Here is a 16,577-nt window from a genome sequence, read left to right on the forward strand (position 1 = left end):
ACTCTCCTTAGTCAAATAGCCCTTACACAGCCTGGAGGTGTGTTGGGTCATTGTCCTGTTGAAAAACAAATGATAGTCCCACTAATCACAAACCAGATGGGATGGTGTATCGCTGCAGAATGCTGTGGTAGCCATGCTGGTTAAGTGTGCCTTGAATTCTAAATAAATCACAGACTGTGTCACCAGCAAAGCACCCCCACACCATCACACCTCCTCCTCCATGCTTCACGGTGGGAACTACACATGCGGAGATCATCCGTTCACCTACTCTGCGTCTCACAAAGACACGGCAGTTGGAACCAAAAATCTCAAATTTGGACTCATCAGACCAAAGGACAGATTTCCACCGGTCTAATGTCCATTGCTCGTGTTTCTAGGACCAAGCAAGTCTCTTCTTCTTATTGGTGTCCTTTAGTAGTGGTTTCTTTGCAGCAATTCGACCGTGAAGGCCTGATTCACGCAGTCTCCTCCCGAGTGGCGCAGTGGTCTAAGGCACTGAATCGCAGTGCTAGCTGTGCCACTAGAGATCCTGGTTCGAATCCAGGCTCTGTTGTAGCCGGCCGCGACCTGGAGACCCATGGGGCTGCGCACAATTGGCCCAGGGTAGGGGAGGGAATGGCCGGCAGGGATGTAGCTCAGTTGGTAGAGCATGGTGTTTGCAATGCCAGGGTTGTGGGTTTGATTCCCATGGGGGGCCAGTATGAACAAATTATAATAATGTATGCACTCACTAACTGTAAGTCACTCTGGATAAGAGCGTCTGCTAAATGACAAAAAAATACAAAAAAAAACAGTTGATGTTGAGATGTGTCTGTTACTTGAACTCTGTGAAGCATTTATTTAGGCTGCAATTTCTGAGGCAGGTAACTCTAATGAACGTATCCTCTGCAGCAGAGGTAACTCTGGGTCTTCCTTTCCTGTGGCGGTCCTCATGAGAGCCAGTTTCATCATAGCGCTTGATGGTTTTTGCGACTGCACTTGAAGAAACTTTCAAAGTTCCGTATTTTCTGACCTTCATGTCTTAAAGTAATGGTGGACTGTCGTTTCTCTTTGTTTATTTGAGCTGTTCTTGCCATAATATGGACTTTTAAGAAGGCACACCTGTTAATTGAAATGCATTCTAGGTGACTACCTCATGAAGCTGGTTGATATAATGCCAAGAGTGTGCAAAGCTGTCATCAAGGCAAAGGGTGGCTACTTTGAAGAATCTCAAATATATATATTTTGATTTGTTGAACACTTTTTTGGTTACTACATGATTCCATATGTGTTATTTCATAGTTTTGATGTCTTCACTATTATTCTACAATGTAGAAAATAGTAAAAATAAAGAAAAACCCTGGAATGAGTAGGTGTGTCCAAACTTTTGACTGGTACTGTGTATATATATATATATATATATATACTGAACAAAAATAAAAAATGCAACATGTAAAGTGTTGGTCCCATGAGCTGAAATAAAAGATCCCAGAAATGTTACATACGCACAAAAAGCTAATTTCTCTCAAATGTTGTGCACAAATTTGTTTACATCCCTGTTAGTGAGCATTTTTCATTTGCCAAGATAATTCATCCACCTGACAGGTGTGGCATATCAAGAAGCTGATTAAACAGTATGATCATTAAACAGGTGCACCTTGTGCTGGGGACAATAAAAGCCCAATCTATAATGTGCAGTTTTGTCACACAACACAATGCCACAGATTTCTTAAGTTTTGAGGGAGCATGCTGACTGCAGGTATGTCCACCAGACCTGTTGCCAGAGAATTGAATGTTCATTTCTCTACCATAAGCCGCCTCCAACGTAGTTTTAGAGAATTTGGTAGTACGTCCAACCGGCTTCACAACTGCAGACCACGTGTAACCACTCCAGCCCAGGACTTCCACATCCGGCTTCTTAACCTGCGGGATCATCTGAGACCAGCCATCCAGACAGCTGATGAAACTGAGGAGTATTTATTTCTGTAATTAAGCCCTTTTGTGGGGGAAAACTCATTCTGATTGGCTGGTCCTGGCTCACCAGTGGCCCACCCATGGCTGCGCCCCTGCCCAGTCATGTGAAATCCATAGATTAGGGCCTAATTTATTTATTTCAATTGAGTGATTTCCTTATATGAACTGTAACTCAGTAAATATTTTGAAATTATTGCATGTTGCGTTTATATTTTTGTTCAGTATATATATATATATATATATATATATATATATATATATATATATATATATATATATATATACACTGTAATTCTGCAGCAATAGTGCATCATTTGTCCAATGCAAACTCTGCATGATGTCAAAATCCCATGAATGTCTTTGTGAATGGCATCATTTCACTTTTGCCACAACTTTATGACACAGCCTATGGGGATTTTTATCTATGAGGCTGCACCAAAACTAGACTGAGAGGGTTGTATTACACAGAGAGCCTAGAGAAAGCTGTGTACCATCCAAAGCCAGACCAGTAGGCTAGGCTACAGACACAAAAACAAGCTTGTTGGCAGAGTTTCATTAAGGGATCTGCATAATTTGAAAATGCCATAACACCCAAAAAAATTATAATACAAAAAGTTCAAAATCAAACTGCCGCCTTGATGTTGATATCATTTAATGGCATCAGCTCCTTTACAGCATTAGAGAGTGTGTTTCTGGCATCTTGTTGCCACGACGCAGAGAGGAGACGCAGAAAGGAACATTGATCACTGTTGCGTTAAGACAAATCAGAGGATGTAAGCGGAGAGGAAAAAGGAGAGGGTGATATTCTAGTTGTGACGATTAGACTGCTGTTCTCTCAGTTCTCTCAGTCTGCTGAGAGGCATCTCCTTCACAGATGAAACCCCAAACAAGTCGTCGGAGAAGAAAATAAATCTGTTATTAATCAGGAGAACATGCTCCTCCTGACCCCAGCTAAACAATTGGGATCAACACCTCTAAAAGGAGGGTTTAGATGATTTCTCTTTCTTCTTCCCCAGTAATAGGCTTGGTGTGTTGTTCTGAGAGTACAAAGTGGTACAGAACTATCTCTGCATCCCAAATGGCACACTATTCCCTATATAGTCCACTACCTTCGACCAGGGCCCATAGGGCTTAGGTTAAATGTATGGCACTACAGTATATAAGGAATAGGGTGCAATTTGGGAAGCGCACAATTATATTATTGGCATCGTCCGTTTAGCCTCATTTGACCTTTAGGCCTACCAGTGTAATGTCACAAAATACATGAACACATATACATTTCTAATCCTAAATCTAGATTGTTGATGTCTTGAAAAAAGTACAGTATGTTTTTTCTTATTTCTCTCTTCCAAGGTTTAATTTGAGTTGGGCTATTTTAGTCATCAAATCGTTGCTTACAAATTTAGGCGGAGACTTCAAAGCAGCGGACACTCAGCATCAACATGCTAGTTACTTGTGGCGAAGGAAGCGGCTTCCTCAACTATAAAAACAATGAATAAATACATATACAGTACATTCTCATTAGCTCAGACTGGTGGTGGTCAGGAGGGAGATAGTGGTATGTCTGTGTGTGTGTGTGTGTGTGTGTGGGGGGGGGGTCTGTCTACCCCGTCCATCCATCTGTCTATCTGTCTGCCTGTCCGTCCATCCAACCACTGTGGCCTTTCAGAAGAGCTACTGGTACTCACTCCTTCCTGCCTGACTCACACCAACATGTCCCTGCGTGATGCTCTCTCCTCTCCTCCCCTCCCCTCCCCTCCCCTCTCCTCTCCTCTCCTCTCCTCTCCTCTCCTCTCCCTCTCCTCTCCTCTCCTCTCCTCTCCTCTCCTCTCCTCTCCTCTCCTCTCCTCTCCTCTCCTCTCCTCTCCTCTCCTCTCCTCTCCCTGCCTGACTCCAACACATCAACATATCCCTGTGTGAAAATGAAAATGATACTACCATGTGGAGGCTATGCTGGCGAGGCCGCTCCGAGTCCAATGCCCTATATAGTGCACTACTTTTGACAAGACCCATAGAGAATGTAGGGAATAGGGTGCCATTTGAGATGCACACCCACTGTGCTTTGCCCCCGCCACTGGCCTTGTTATCACTACTCATTGGAGGGCAGGTGCAGTCAATTCATCTTCGTCCTCTTCCTTAATCTGTGCGGGCCAAATAATATCAACAGCACAACATTTTAGCGGCAAAGAGAGAGAGAGGGAGAGAGAGAGAGAGAGAGAGAGAGAGAGAGAGAGAGAGAGAGAGAGAGAGAGAGAGAGAGAGAGAGAATGCTTTCAGAGAGGGCTGTTATCAGAGAGGGGCTTATTATAGATATTAATAAATTAAGCGGGTGACCGAAAACTGTTAGTCATGCGTTGAGATGGCAATGGCTAAATGCTTCACGCATGAATTGGCTGGTTTTTCAGACCCCTGCCAATGTATTTTCTATCTCTGCCCGCATCCCCCACCGACTCCCCCCAGTGTATGTGTTTTAAATTGTAGAAATCCATTGGTTTCGATATGAGGGTATTTGAGACAGCAAGCAAACAGAGTGTTTAAACCCTGGCTATTGAGGGGCAGAAAATGGTGCGATTAAGGGAGTCATTTGTGTCCTGTATGATTGTGAGGAACCGTCACAAACACTTCAGGGGCCAGAGCTCGCTCTCTCTCTCTCTATGTCTCTCTCTCTGTCTCTCTCTTTGTCTCTCTCTCTCTCTCTCACTCCCCCCCTCCCTTGTGTCCCCACCCCTCTTTCTCTTTCTTTGCCCCCCCCTCTCTCTCCATCTCTCTTTTCACCCATCCATTAACGCAGCGGTGCATAAGTCAATGCTGGAGTTTATCATTGTCAGAGGGATAAATCACTAGTAAAGGTGGTGAGAGAGAGCAGCCAACAAGATTTAGTTGATATCAATTAAAAGTGGAATGACAGACTGACTGGACCTCATGTTACACTAGCCTGTAAACACGGGTGGGAAATCTGAAAGGATATTGGCACTGTAATGTTTTAAAATAAACAATATCACAGAGTTACTTTTGACATTTTGATTCATGCAAAGGGTTGTAAAGCTACCAAGACAACTTGGTTTAATTATGGAACGTATTACTGCTGCCTTAGTCAAGCCAATTAAATTTGATTGGATACTTTCTTTGTTCAACAAGCTCTTTTCATGTCGTTTTAATTTACTGTCAAAGCAGGCTGAATATTGGAAAATAAATTATTTACTGCATGCCCCATAAGCCAATAATACTCCATTTGTCTGGTACTGAGAGAGACTAACAAGATTATTAAGGACATTAGTTGTAATGGTAACTTTATTTTAGCCTTCATGCTCAGCTTTCAGTCATTGCACTTCAAACGAACTGCACTCCATCTAGAGAGCAGCCTGTCATCTAGCTGGCCTGCTCTACTGATTGAGGTTGTTAGTGGAGCAGGACAGATGAGGCCAATACAGTACAGTACAGTACATGGCTCCTCCCCCAAAGACATACGGTGAATTCTAGAGTCTCTTGTTTATAGCTTACAGCAACTGCTTTTACTTCATCCTACACAATTTAATTATTTTAGCCGAATTTCTTCATTTAGGCTACACCTCATTATTGCCTGATTTATCAACAAGTCTTTAAACTATTTTTCACGACTGTTATTGTTCTTTGGAAAAGGACCTTGGCTACTAGCCTCGTACGAACCATCAGGATCTCATGAGATTACATTCTGTTTCGCTACACAGATAGCAAAACAGAATATAAGCTTGCATGATCAGGAGGCTACTTGGCTACAGTAGAGAGTTGAGACCTTCATGGCTGGGCAATGTGAGAAAGCCATCTGAAGGCAGTGCTCTGCTCTTCTCTGGCCTCTATACTGTAAACCCACGGTGGTGATTTGTACCACTTTGTGTGGGTATTAGCTCCAGCTGACTAAACGGCCAGTCACAACACTAGAAGAAAGCCTTTCCATATTCATTCCAACTGTCCCTCTGATTTATTTCTCCATTATTGGACCATTTGCAGAAGCACTAATTACTGAGCCCACTGATGCAAGGTATAGTGCCTGGCTACATGAGCAACTAACTACAGCAGCTACAGTAGGTCATGTATTGGAATAAGAATAAATACTTTTAACTCTTGATCTTTTTACAAGGGTCTCCAATTTTTTTAAATAAATAAAAACAAAATATACAGTAATCATGTTGTGTAAGAAGTAATGCTCTGAAAATCCATTAAAAAATGTAACTAAACATACAAACACGCATAAATACACACATTACAAACACACACACATTACAAACACACACACATTACAAACACACACACATTACAAACACACATACATATGCAGACAGACGGACAGGTAGACAGACAGACAGACAGACAGACACAAACACACACACAAGTGCAGTCTCATACAGATAGTAAGCTACTGGCAACCTCTGCGTTGTCATCTCCATTGATGAGTGAAATAGGCCATTAGTAACATAGTTACACAGAAGCACACAGAGACTCTTCATTAAGAGAAAACATCCAAACATCTAAGTGATTTCATGTCCCAGAGATTTTTTTTGTTGTAAAAAGTCATGTTTATTTACTAAGAAAATGACTCATATTCACCCACACTGTTTTGTCCTCTCCTAGTGTTCCATTTAATTGTAATCTGTTAAGGAATATAAACAAAGTAAGTACACTAATTTCCATTAAAACACATTGTTCAACAACAATGCTTCCCGGAGATGTTTGTGCCCACAAAAAGCTGTACAAGTAATTGTTTCCATGGCAATTACTTTCTTTGGTTGTGCTAAAATACAGAAAGAAAATAACACAAACATGCCCACCAGCCTTCCAATGTAGCCAAAACCAATTTCCTATTCTAAATGTAGTTATGCAAAGCCTATGGGCATCATCAGCATTTAGTAATTACTTTTATAATTACTGCTGTTTTTCTCACTGTCATTCCATTTTTCTTACACCGTGACTGGGGAATCAAACATCTCACACTCACAGCCGGGCAAATTACTATCCATTTATTAAGTGAGAGAAATATAGGAAGCTGTTTAGCCAATGCAGTACCTCTACTACAATACACTAAGCTTGTGGTGTTTGTAAAGAGCTGCCATTTTTCCAAAAGGTGCATAAATGCCAAAGTTATCCTCAGTGTCCTGAGTGTCCATTGAGATGCAAAAACACCATGTTGCGTCCCAAATGGCACCCTATTCCCTTTATAGTGCACTATCTTTAATTTAATCTGGTCAAAACTAGTGCACTATATAGGGAACAGGGTGCCATTTGGGGTGCAACCATTAATCCCCTCATTACCATCAACGGTGCACGTGGCACAGTGGGCAAGAGGGAAAGTGCACTTTAATCAATGCCCTCTTCAGCACCAACCTTCTCACCCAAAACGACTTCACATGGAGGGACTGGGCCACTTAGGGATTACAGCTAGATTGCTCTGCCAGGCGGTCAAAGGCTTCAACCAGATAACGTGTTTAATACCATTTGTTATGCAGAGTTATATTTGTTCATATTAGACTACCCCATTGATCAGGTGGGTGGCAAATTGGTCATATCCACCAAGCAGTAGGAATGGGAAGGAGTTCATTATTTACTGGGAAAAGGCTGGTAAGATATCAATGGTGCCGGGTGGTGAGGGAGGGAGGGAGGGAGGGAGGGAGGGAGGGAGGGAGGGGCTAGACTGTGCAGTAGAGAAAGTAGCATGCAGACACCTCAAGGTCAATGTGAAAAGTCAATGACAAAACGGTGTCCTTTGGAGCAAGTACATGGGCTTTTGGCACTGATTCCAACTATTCCTTTTAATAGTTCCTTTAGTTGAGTTTACAAAGAAAATGACCAAGTGACAGGTACAACACTTACGAGAAGTGCACAGTGATCAAATTTTTTTTATTATCAAAAAGAATGCACATAATTTCTCAAGCAAATTTGTTTAATATGTATGAACTCAATGTTTATGTAAAACCCTTAACAGTATAAACGTCATATCCATTTTGTTTTGCTTGCAGTTCATGATATAAGCCTTTTCTGTTGTAAAACATCAAAGTGGTAAACATATTGCCACCATGTGAAATAGGTTGTAATGGTTGGTCATTTCACCCATAACAGAGGAAACTATCAGCGCTATCAGCAGGCAAAGTAATAAAACCGTCAAATCTGAAAGGGCTGGATGGATCATAAGTACAGAAATGCCACTGCTGCGTCTCTTCTCTCTATAATTAACACAACTAAGGCTGTTGTGTGTCCCAAATGGCACCTTATTCCCTATGTAGTGCACTACTTTTGACCAGAGGGCCCGGGATAAGGTGCCGTTTGGGACACACACTAAGAGTCTTAATGTGCAGGGTGCTGAGCCCATTCAGGGGACAGACATCAAATAGTACAAGCTGACACATAGACCAAGAGACTAGAGCCTCTCTGGTTGGTCCCCCTATGAAGATGATGCTTGACCCCTAATCTAACGTAAAGCTACCAAACAACACTGTATTCAAGGTAGTTAAATGAGTCAGTTGCGTGACTTGAAATCAATTCCGCCATCCTTCAGTGAAGAAATTCTCACCTTTTGTATTCCGATAGTAAATTATGTATTATGTCCTACAAAAATGCAAAAATTCAGAGAGTAAACAGGTAAACATTGAATGTACTGTATGTATAGTAAAACATGAATGGTGGAAGGATATCGTGGTGATGGAAGGAGGTCTCGGAGCATTTCTCTTTTTTACTGACTCCTCTCTGCTCTGCTCTGCTCTGCTATACTCCTCTCCTCTCCTCTCCTCTCCTCTCCTCTCCTCTCCTCTCCTCTCCTCTCCTCTCCTCTCCTCTCCTCTCCTCTCCTCTCCTCTCCTCCTCTCTGCTCTGCATGCATGAATAATAATATGCCCAGGTGGCTGAGGGGGTCAGGAGGCGCGCGCCAGCCTTCAAACAAGAGAAAGGTCACGCTTGTTTGTGCAGTGTCCTTCAACAGATGTGAACCTCCTCTGACAGAGACTAGCAAATTTCAGTTAAAACGCTGGCAAAAAAATTGTTGATGGGTAAATTACGATAAAGGTCAATAGAAGGCAAAGAGGAGAGAATGGAGAGAAGAGAGGCTAGAAGTTATGATAGTAAATCAACAGCGTTTGGAGAGAGCAAAGTGGAGGTCAAATTCCTTTAGCTCTGATGCCAGTAATATCGGCTACCACTTTTATTACTTATCCGAGCACCCTATACTCAACTTTGTCACCTTGGTTTTGTATTCCACAGAATAGAGGCTGGTTTTAATGACATTTGGCAACTCAGACAGACATCACCGCCATCCAAATGCCAGCGCTAACCCATGTTTTATTTTTAACCCCAAAAGTCCTGTGGTGTTGATGGTATCCTCAATGAAATGATAAAATATACAGACCACAAATTTCAATTAGCTATACTTAAACTCTTTAACATCATCCTTAGCTCTGGTATCTTCCCCAATATTTGGAACCAAGGACTGATCACCCCAATCCACAAAAGTGGAGACAAATTTGACCCCAATAACTACCGTGGGATATGCGTCAACAGCAACCTTGGGAAAATCCTCTGCATTATCATTAACAGCAGACTAGTTCATTTCCTCAGTGAAAACAATGTACTGAGCAAATGTCAAATTGGCTTTTTACCAAATTACCGTACGACAGACCACGTATTCACCCTGCACACCCTAATTGACAAACAAACAAACCAAAACAAAGGCAAAGTCTTCTCATGCTTTGTTGATTTCAAAAAAGCTTTTGACTCAATTTGGCATGAGGGTCTGCTATACAAATTGATGGAAAGTGGGGTTGGGGGGAAAAACATACGACATTATAAAATCCATGTACACAAACAACAAGTGTGCGGTTAAAATTGGCAAAAAACACACACATTTCTTTCCACAGGGCCGTGGGGTGAGACAGGGATGCAGTTTAAGCCCCACCCTCTTCAACATATATATCAACGAATTGGCGAGGGCACTAGAACAGTCTGCAGCACCCGGCCTCACCCTACTAGAATCTGAAGTCAAATGTCTTCTGTTTGCTGATGATCTGGTGCTTCTGTCACCAACCAAGGAGGACCTACAGCAGCACCTAGATCTTCTGCACAGATTCTGTCAGACCTGGGCCCTGACAGTAAATCTCAGTAAGACAAAAATAATGGTGTTCCAAAAAAGGTCCAGTTGCCAGGACCACAAATAAAAATTCCATCTAGACACCGTTGCCCTAGAGCACACAAAAAACGATACATACCTCGGCCTAAACATCAGCGCCACAGGTAACTTCCACAAAGCTGTGAACGATCTGAGAGACAAGGCAAGAAGGGCCTTCTATGCCATCAAAAGGAACATAAAATTTGACATACCAATTAGGATCTGGCTAAAAATACTTGAATCAGTTATAGAACCCATTGCCCTTTATGGTTCTGAGGTCTGGGGTCCGCTCACCAACCAAGAATTCACAAAATGGGACAAACACCAAATTGAGACTCTGCATGCAGAATTCGGCAAAAACATCCTCCGTGTACAACGTAAAACACCAAATAATGCATGCAGAGCAGAATTAGGCCAATACCCGCTAATTATCAAAATCCAGAAAAGAGACGTTAAATTCTATAACCACTTAAAAGGAAGCGATTCCCAAACCTTCCATAACAAAGCCATCACCTACAGAGAGATGAACTTGGAGAAGAGTCCCCTAAGTAAGCTTGTCCTGGGGCTCTGTTCACAAACACAAACAGACCCCACACAGCCCCAGGACAACAACAACAACAACACAACTAGACCCAACCAAATCATGAGAAAACAACAAAATAATTACTTGACACATTGGCAAGAACAAACAAAAAAACAGAGCAAACTAGAATGCTATTTGGCCCTAAACAGAGAGAACACAGTGGCAGAATACCTGACCACTGTGACTGACCCAAACTTAAGGAAAGCTTTGACTATGTACAGACTCAGTGAGCATAGCCTTGCTATTGAGAAAGGCCGCCGTAGGCAGACCTGGCTCTCAAGAGAAGACAGGCTATGTGCACACTGCCCACAAAATGAGGTGGAAACTGAGCTGCACTTCCTAACCTCCTGCCAAATGTATGACCATATTAGAGACACATATTTCCCTCAGATTACAGCGATCCACAAAGAATTAGAAAACAAACCCAATTTTGATAAACTCCCTTATCTACTGGGTGAAAAACCACAGTGTGCCATCACAGCTGCAAGATTTGTGACCTGTTGCCACAAGAAAAGGGCAACCAGTGAAGAACAAACACCATTGTAAATAAACCCATATTTATGTTTATTTATTTTCCCATTTGTACTTTAACTATTTGCACATTGTTACAACACTGTATATATACATAATATGACATTTGAAATGTCTTTATTCTTTTGAAACTTCTGAGTGTAATGTTTACTGTTAATATTTATTGTTTATTTCACTTTTGTTTACTATCTACTTCACTTGCTTTGGCAATGTTAACACACGTTTCCCATGCCAATAAAGCCCTTAAATTGATATTGAAATTGAATTGAATTGATCATCTTCCCTAAGCAAAGATCCATTCCTAAAGCCAGAGTGGATTTGCAAAACCGACACAGTGCTACTGAGATTTCCCTAAAGGTCACAGTCATCAGTTATTAGGTAGACATACCTTATCAGAAGTCCGCTCAGTTTTCTCCCCCAGCAAATCTCCTCTAATAACATATTCATGGTGACACCGACACGGTGTGTATGTTAAGGCACAAGGCAAATTGATTGAGAGACTGTCTCTGCCAAATGAACTGGGCCGGCCATGAATCAGAAACAGTATAACTCTGCTGCCGTATGCGGCTAACCTTCATCTGTGTGGCACAAACAAACGAAAAGAAAAGGGCCTGGCCTCTCCCTTGTCTGATACTGTACAATAATCCAGCATGCCCTTCTCCCTCTCCTCCTGCATTACCATGCAGTGCATTGCTAAACCTGGCTCATGTGTGTGTGTGTGTGTGTGTGTGTGTGTGTGTGTGTGTGTGTGTGTGTGTGTGTGTGTGTGTGTGTGTGTGTGTGTGTGTGTGTAAGTGTGTGTGTGTGTGTGTGTGTGTGTGTGTGTGTGTTTTGTGTGTGTGTGTGTGCGTGTGTGTGTGTGTGTGTGTGACATCTATAAACCAATCAAAACATATGACCCCTCCACATCCACATCCTCTTCCAGTATCCATATCCTACCTACAGCCTCTATAGCCTGCTGTGTCTGGCACGATGGGAGCTGTGGAAGCTCCGGGCCAGGCTCATCTAACGGAGCCTATTCAGAAATAACACTGATTCATAGGCAGAGGGAGATGGTAAGCTGTCTCCATTAGCTACCGGCGATGCACAGCAACAAAAAGGATGGGATCAATATGCCGCTCTGTTCAGAATAAAGTGCAAATAAAATGTGGTGAGTTAGTGATTCAATTCAGACTGGCACTATCTGTCTGCCGATGGAAAGACAGGACATGCAGCAGAGGTAGACGTTACCTTGGAGAGTGTAGTCATTAAAATATCCAAATGTAAAATGTTGCTGGTTCAATGCCCCCCAGCAGCATTGTGTAATCATCTTTGATTGAATGCAAAGTGTAGGCTATAGGTCTTAGTTGTATCAGGAGGAAATCGAGCAGCCTGCTCTAACCCAAATAATTCAGCTGTACACATTTTCTAATTAAAATGTATGTGTCTCTTCAAAGCCTGATGACAATGATGCCATCTGGTGTGTGTGTGTGTGTGTGTGTGTGTGTGTGTGAGTGTGAGTGTGAGTGTGAGTGTGAGTGTGAGTGTGTGTGTGTGAGTGTGAGTGTGAGTGAAGTGTGTGTGTGTGTGAGGTTGTGTGTGTGAGTGTGTGTGTGTGTGTGAGTGTGTGTGTGAGTGTGTGTGTGAGTGTGTGTGTGTGTGTGTGTGTGAGTGTGAGTGTGAGTGTGAGTGTGTGTGTGTGTGTGTGTGTGTGTGTGTGAGTGTGAGTGTGAGTGTGAGTGTGTGAGTGTGAGTGTGAGTGTGAGTGTGTGTGGGTGTGAGTGTGTGAGTGTGTGAGTGTGTGTGTGTGTGTGTGAGTGTGAGTGTGAGTGTGTGTGTGTGTGTGAGTGTGAGTGTGTGAGTGTGAGTGTGTGTGTGTGTGTGTGTGTGTGTGTGTGTGTGTGTGTGTGTGTGTGTGTGTGTGTGTGTGTGTGTGTGTGTGTGTGTGTGTGTGTGCGTGCGTGCATGCCTCGGCAGAGCAAACAGCTCGCATTGACTGAACATTTCTGCAATTTACTTTAATCTTTATGGTCATTCCTACTCCAGCATACCCTATTAAAATATACAGAGCTGTATCTCCTTTAAGTGCACTGCACAAAGACCCAATTTCAAAGGCAAATTCGGTTACATTTGAATATACTCAAAATTGCTGCATATACTAGGCTGAAAGCAAAATGTATCAAAGTTAAATGTTTACATTTTGAATATTTGTGACCAGACCACAGGTGCCAGAGTTCTTAATTTCCCCACCACTCTAACATTGAGTGAAGGCTTGAGTACAGTAAAACATTAAAGGGATATTTCTACTTACCAAGAGTCAGATGAACTCGTGGATACAATTTGTATGTTTCTGTGTGCAGTATGAACTAAGTTAGAGGTAGTTTCTCGAGCCAATGCTAACTAGCGTTAGCGCAAAGACTGGAAGTCTACAGGTACTGTAGCATATGCTACGCAGAGACATAAAAATGGTATCCATGAGTTCATCTGACTCTAGGTAAGTAGAAAAATGTCTTAAATACCAGAATCTCGCAGTATCCCTTTAATCCTGTCATGGCCTACAGGAGTTGACGTTTTAACTCATATAATATTTGAATTTACAGTATTACCTTAATATCACAGTATGTTAATGCTCAGACAAAGAGAGATATCATCAATGTTTAGCTGGTAAGGTGAGTGAACCATTGATATAAACATTTGGTACTGAACTACAGATTTAGAATCTTAATTTGAGCCAGTTTGCTACAGCAGGAAAATAATCCTGCAGCAAAAGGAAATGTGAATTATTATGTGGAGTATAATTAATGGACATTTTTGTAGGGGTTGATATATCTTCGTAAGGGAAAATCAGGTCTGAAATTTCAAAGTGGAAATTACAAACTTCAGATTCATTTTTAAAACCTCAAATACACTACACATTTTAAATGTAATGAGTTGCAGGAATGTTCTCCTGCAACAGGGTGATCAAATTAAGATCCTACATCTGTAGACTGAACTTAACTAAATTGTGGGTAGCTGGACCATGGTGGTGAATGGAGCTTACCTTTGACGGAGGTGTTGGGCGGTGGGCCTTCCATGTGCAGATTCCATGGCGGGTCCCCCTGGTTGGCGAAGTCCCTCATCTTCAGGTAACTGATGGTGAGGCGGATGATGGAAGCCTTGTCCAGCTGGCTGGTAATGGCGCCGGGCAGGGGAAGCATCTTAGCCAGCTCATAGAACTCAAAGTTCTCCTTCCCCCGCCTCGAGCGAGCCGCATCCCGGGACTTCTCCTTCCTCAGAGCCTGCAACCTGGCAGGGTAAAGAGAAGAGACAGAAGTTAGGACCAGGGTTGTGTTCAGTAGGATAAAACATTTAGAAATGTTTTGATATGGGGAAGTACTACCTCAACTCAGCAGTTAGACCAGAGACATCTTGAAATTGGGAAATACTACCTCAACTCAGCAGTTAAGACCAGAGACATGTTCAGTGGGTGCAAACATTTGAATCCGCAGCAAGTAAGGACCTGGGTTCGACCAAGAAGCACAGAAAGCTGTGGCATACCATCACTCAACGCTAACACTGCCATAAGCAGGTTAGCAAGCAAGACCAGGGATGTGTTAAGAAAATAAAGTAAATGTTTTGAAAAGTTTTGAAACAGGGAGATACTTCCAGAACTTGTCTAATTAGAGCACAGATTTTCGTTTTCCATTGCTAAATGTTTTGCCAAGCTGTGACCAACTGAACATGACCCTGGTCCCTCTGTCAGCTCAGACACCTGACTGTTGTCATACTGTGGACTAAGTCTAGGTTACAGGGCTATTGTACCAACCACACCAGGCCACAGTCAGTTGTGGCCGTTAGTGACTTTGCTGTACTCCATTGGGAATGCTCACCACAATTGATTCAGTCATTGGAATTTAGAAGTGGGTCGAAGTTGTGATTAGCTTTGGCCTTGGGTCTCACGAGACAGCCTGCAGAATGACTTTCAGATTGCTGCCTTTTTTTCTTCGAAAGAGACTGCACTCTCTCTCTCCCTCCCTCTCCCTCTCCCTCCCTCCCTCCCTCTCTCTCACTCTCTCTCCCTCTCTCCCTCTCTCCCTCCATGTCAGATGCCTGAACTGGTATGAGTAACAAATATACTGCAGGTACATATTTCTCAGATGTGTCACAATAGGATTAAAATAGATACCAGGGCATATATATATACAGTTGTAGTCGGAAGTTTACATATACTTAGGTTGGAGTCATTAAAACTTGTTTTTCAACCACTCCACAAATTTCTTGTTAACAAACTATAGTTTTGGCAAGTCGGTTAGGACATCTACTTAGTGCATGACAAAATTAATTTTTCCAACAATTGTTTACAGACAGATTATTTCACTTATAATTCACTGTATCACAATTCCAGTGTGTCAGAAGTTTACATTCACTAAGTTGACTGTGCCTTCAAACAGCTTGGAAAATTCCAGAAAATGATGTCATGGCTTTAGAAGCTTCTGATAGGCTAATTGACATCATTTGAGTCAATTGGAGGTGTACCTGTGGATGTATTTCAAGGCCTACCTTCAAACTCAGTGCCTCTTTGCTTGACATCATGGGAAAATCAAAAGAAATCAGCCAAGACCTCAGAAAACAAATTGTAGACCTCCACAAGTCTGGTTCATCCTTGGGAGCAATTTCCAAATGCCTGAAGGTACCACGTTCATCTGTACAAACAATAGTATGGAAGTATAAACACCATGGGACCACGCAGCCGTCATACCGCTCAGGAAGGAGACGCATTAAAACAGTCAAACGAGTCCTATATCGACATAACCTGAAAGGCCGCTCAAAACCAAAACCACCATAAAAAAGCCAGACTACGGTTTGCAACTGCACATTGGGACAAAGATCGTACCTTTGGAGAAATGTCCTCTGGTCTGATGAAAAAAAATTGAACTGTTTGGCCATAACGACCATCGTTATGTTTGGAGGAAAAAGAGGGACTCTTGCAAGCCAAAGAACACCATCCCAACCGTGAAGCACGGGGGTGGCAGCATCATGCTGTGGGGGTGCTTTGCTGCAGGAGGGACTGGTGCACTTCACAAAATAGATGGCATCATGAGGAAGGAAAATTATGTGGATATATTGAAGCAACATCTCAAGACATCAGTCAGGAAGTTAAAGCTTGGTCACAAATGGGTCTTCCAAATGGACAATGACCCCAAGCATACTTCCAAAGTTGTGGCAAAATGTCTTAAGGACAACAAAGTCAAGGTATTGGAGTGGCCATCACAAAGCTCTGACCTCAATCCTATAGAAAGTGTGTGGGCAGAACTGAAAAAGCGTGTGTGAGCAAGAAGGCCTACAAACCTGACTCAGTTACACCAGCTATGTCAGGAGGAATGGGCCAAAATTCACCCAACTTATTGTGGGAAGCTTGTGGAAGGC

At 42.5% G+C, this 16,577-nt stretch overlaps 1 protein-coding gene across 1 annotated transcript in view; it reads right to left on the reverse strand.

The window, feature by feature from the left end:
* The window catches only part of LOC121544708 (neuronal PAS domain-containing protein 3-like), a 217,899-nt gene extending 203,453 nt beyond the window's left edge, over positions 1 to 14,446 (reverse strand). The window contains exon 1 of the mRNA XM_041854785.1: positions 14,212 to 14,446. Coding sequence (XP_041710719.1) covers positions 14,212 to 14,368 — 157 coding nt within the window. The 5' untranslated portion in view covers positions 14,369 to 14,446. The remainder of the gene's footprint in view (positions 1 to 14,211) is intronic.
* Positions 14,447 to 16,577: the final 2,131 nt, after the last annotated feature.

The sequence above is a fragment of the Coregonus clupeaformis genome, chromosome 29 (genome assembly GCF_020615455.1).
Source record: "Coregonus clupeaformis isolate EN_2021a chromosome 29, ASM2061545v1, whole genome shotgun sequence".
Taxonomy (NCBI): Eukaryota; Metazoa; Chordata; class Actinopteri; order Salmoniformes; family Salmonidae; genus Coregonus; species Coregonus clupeaformis.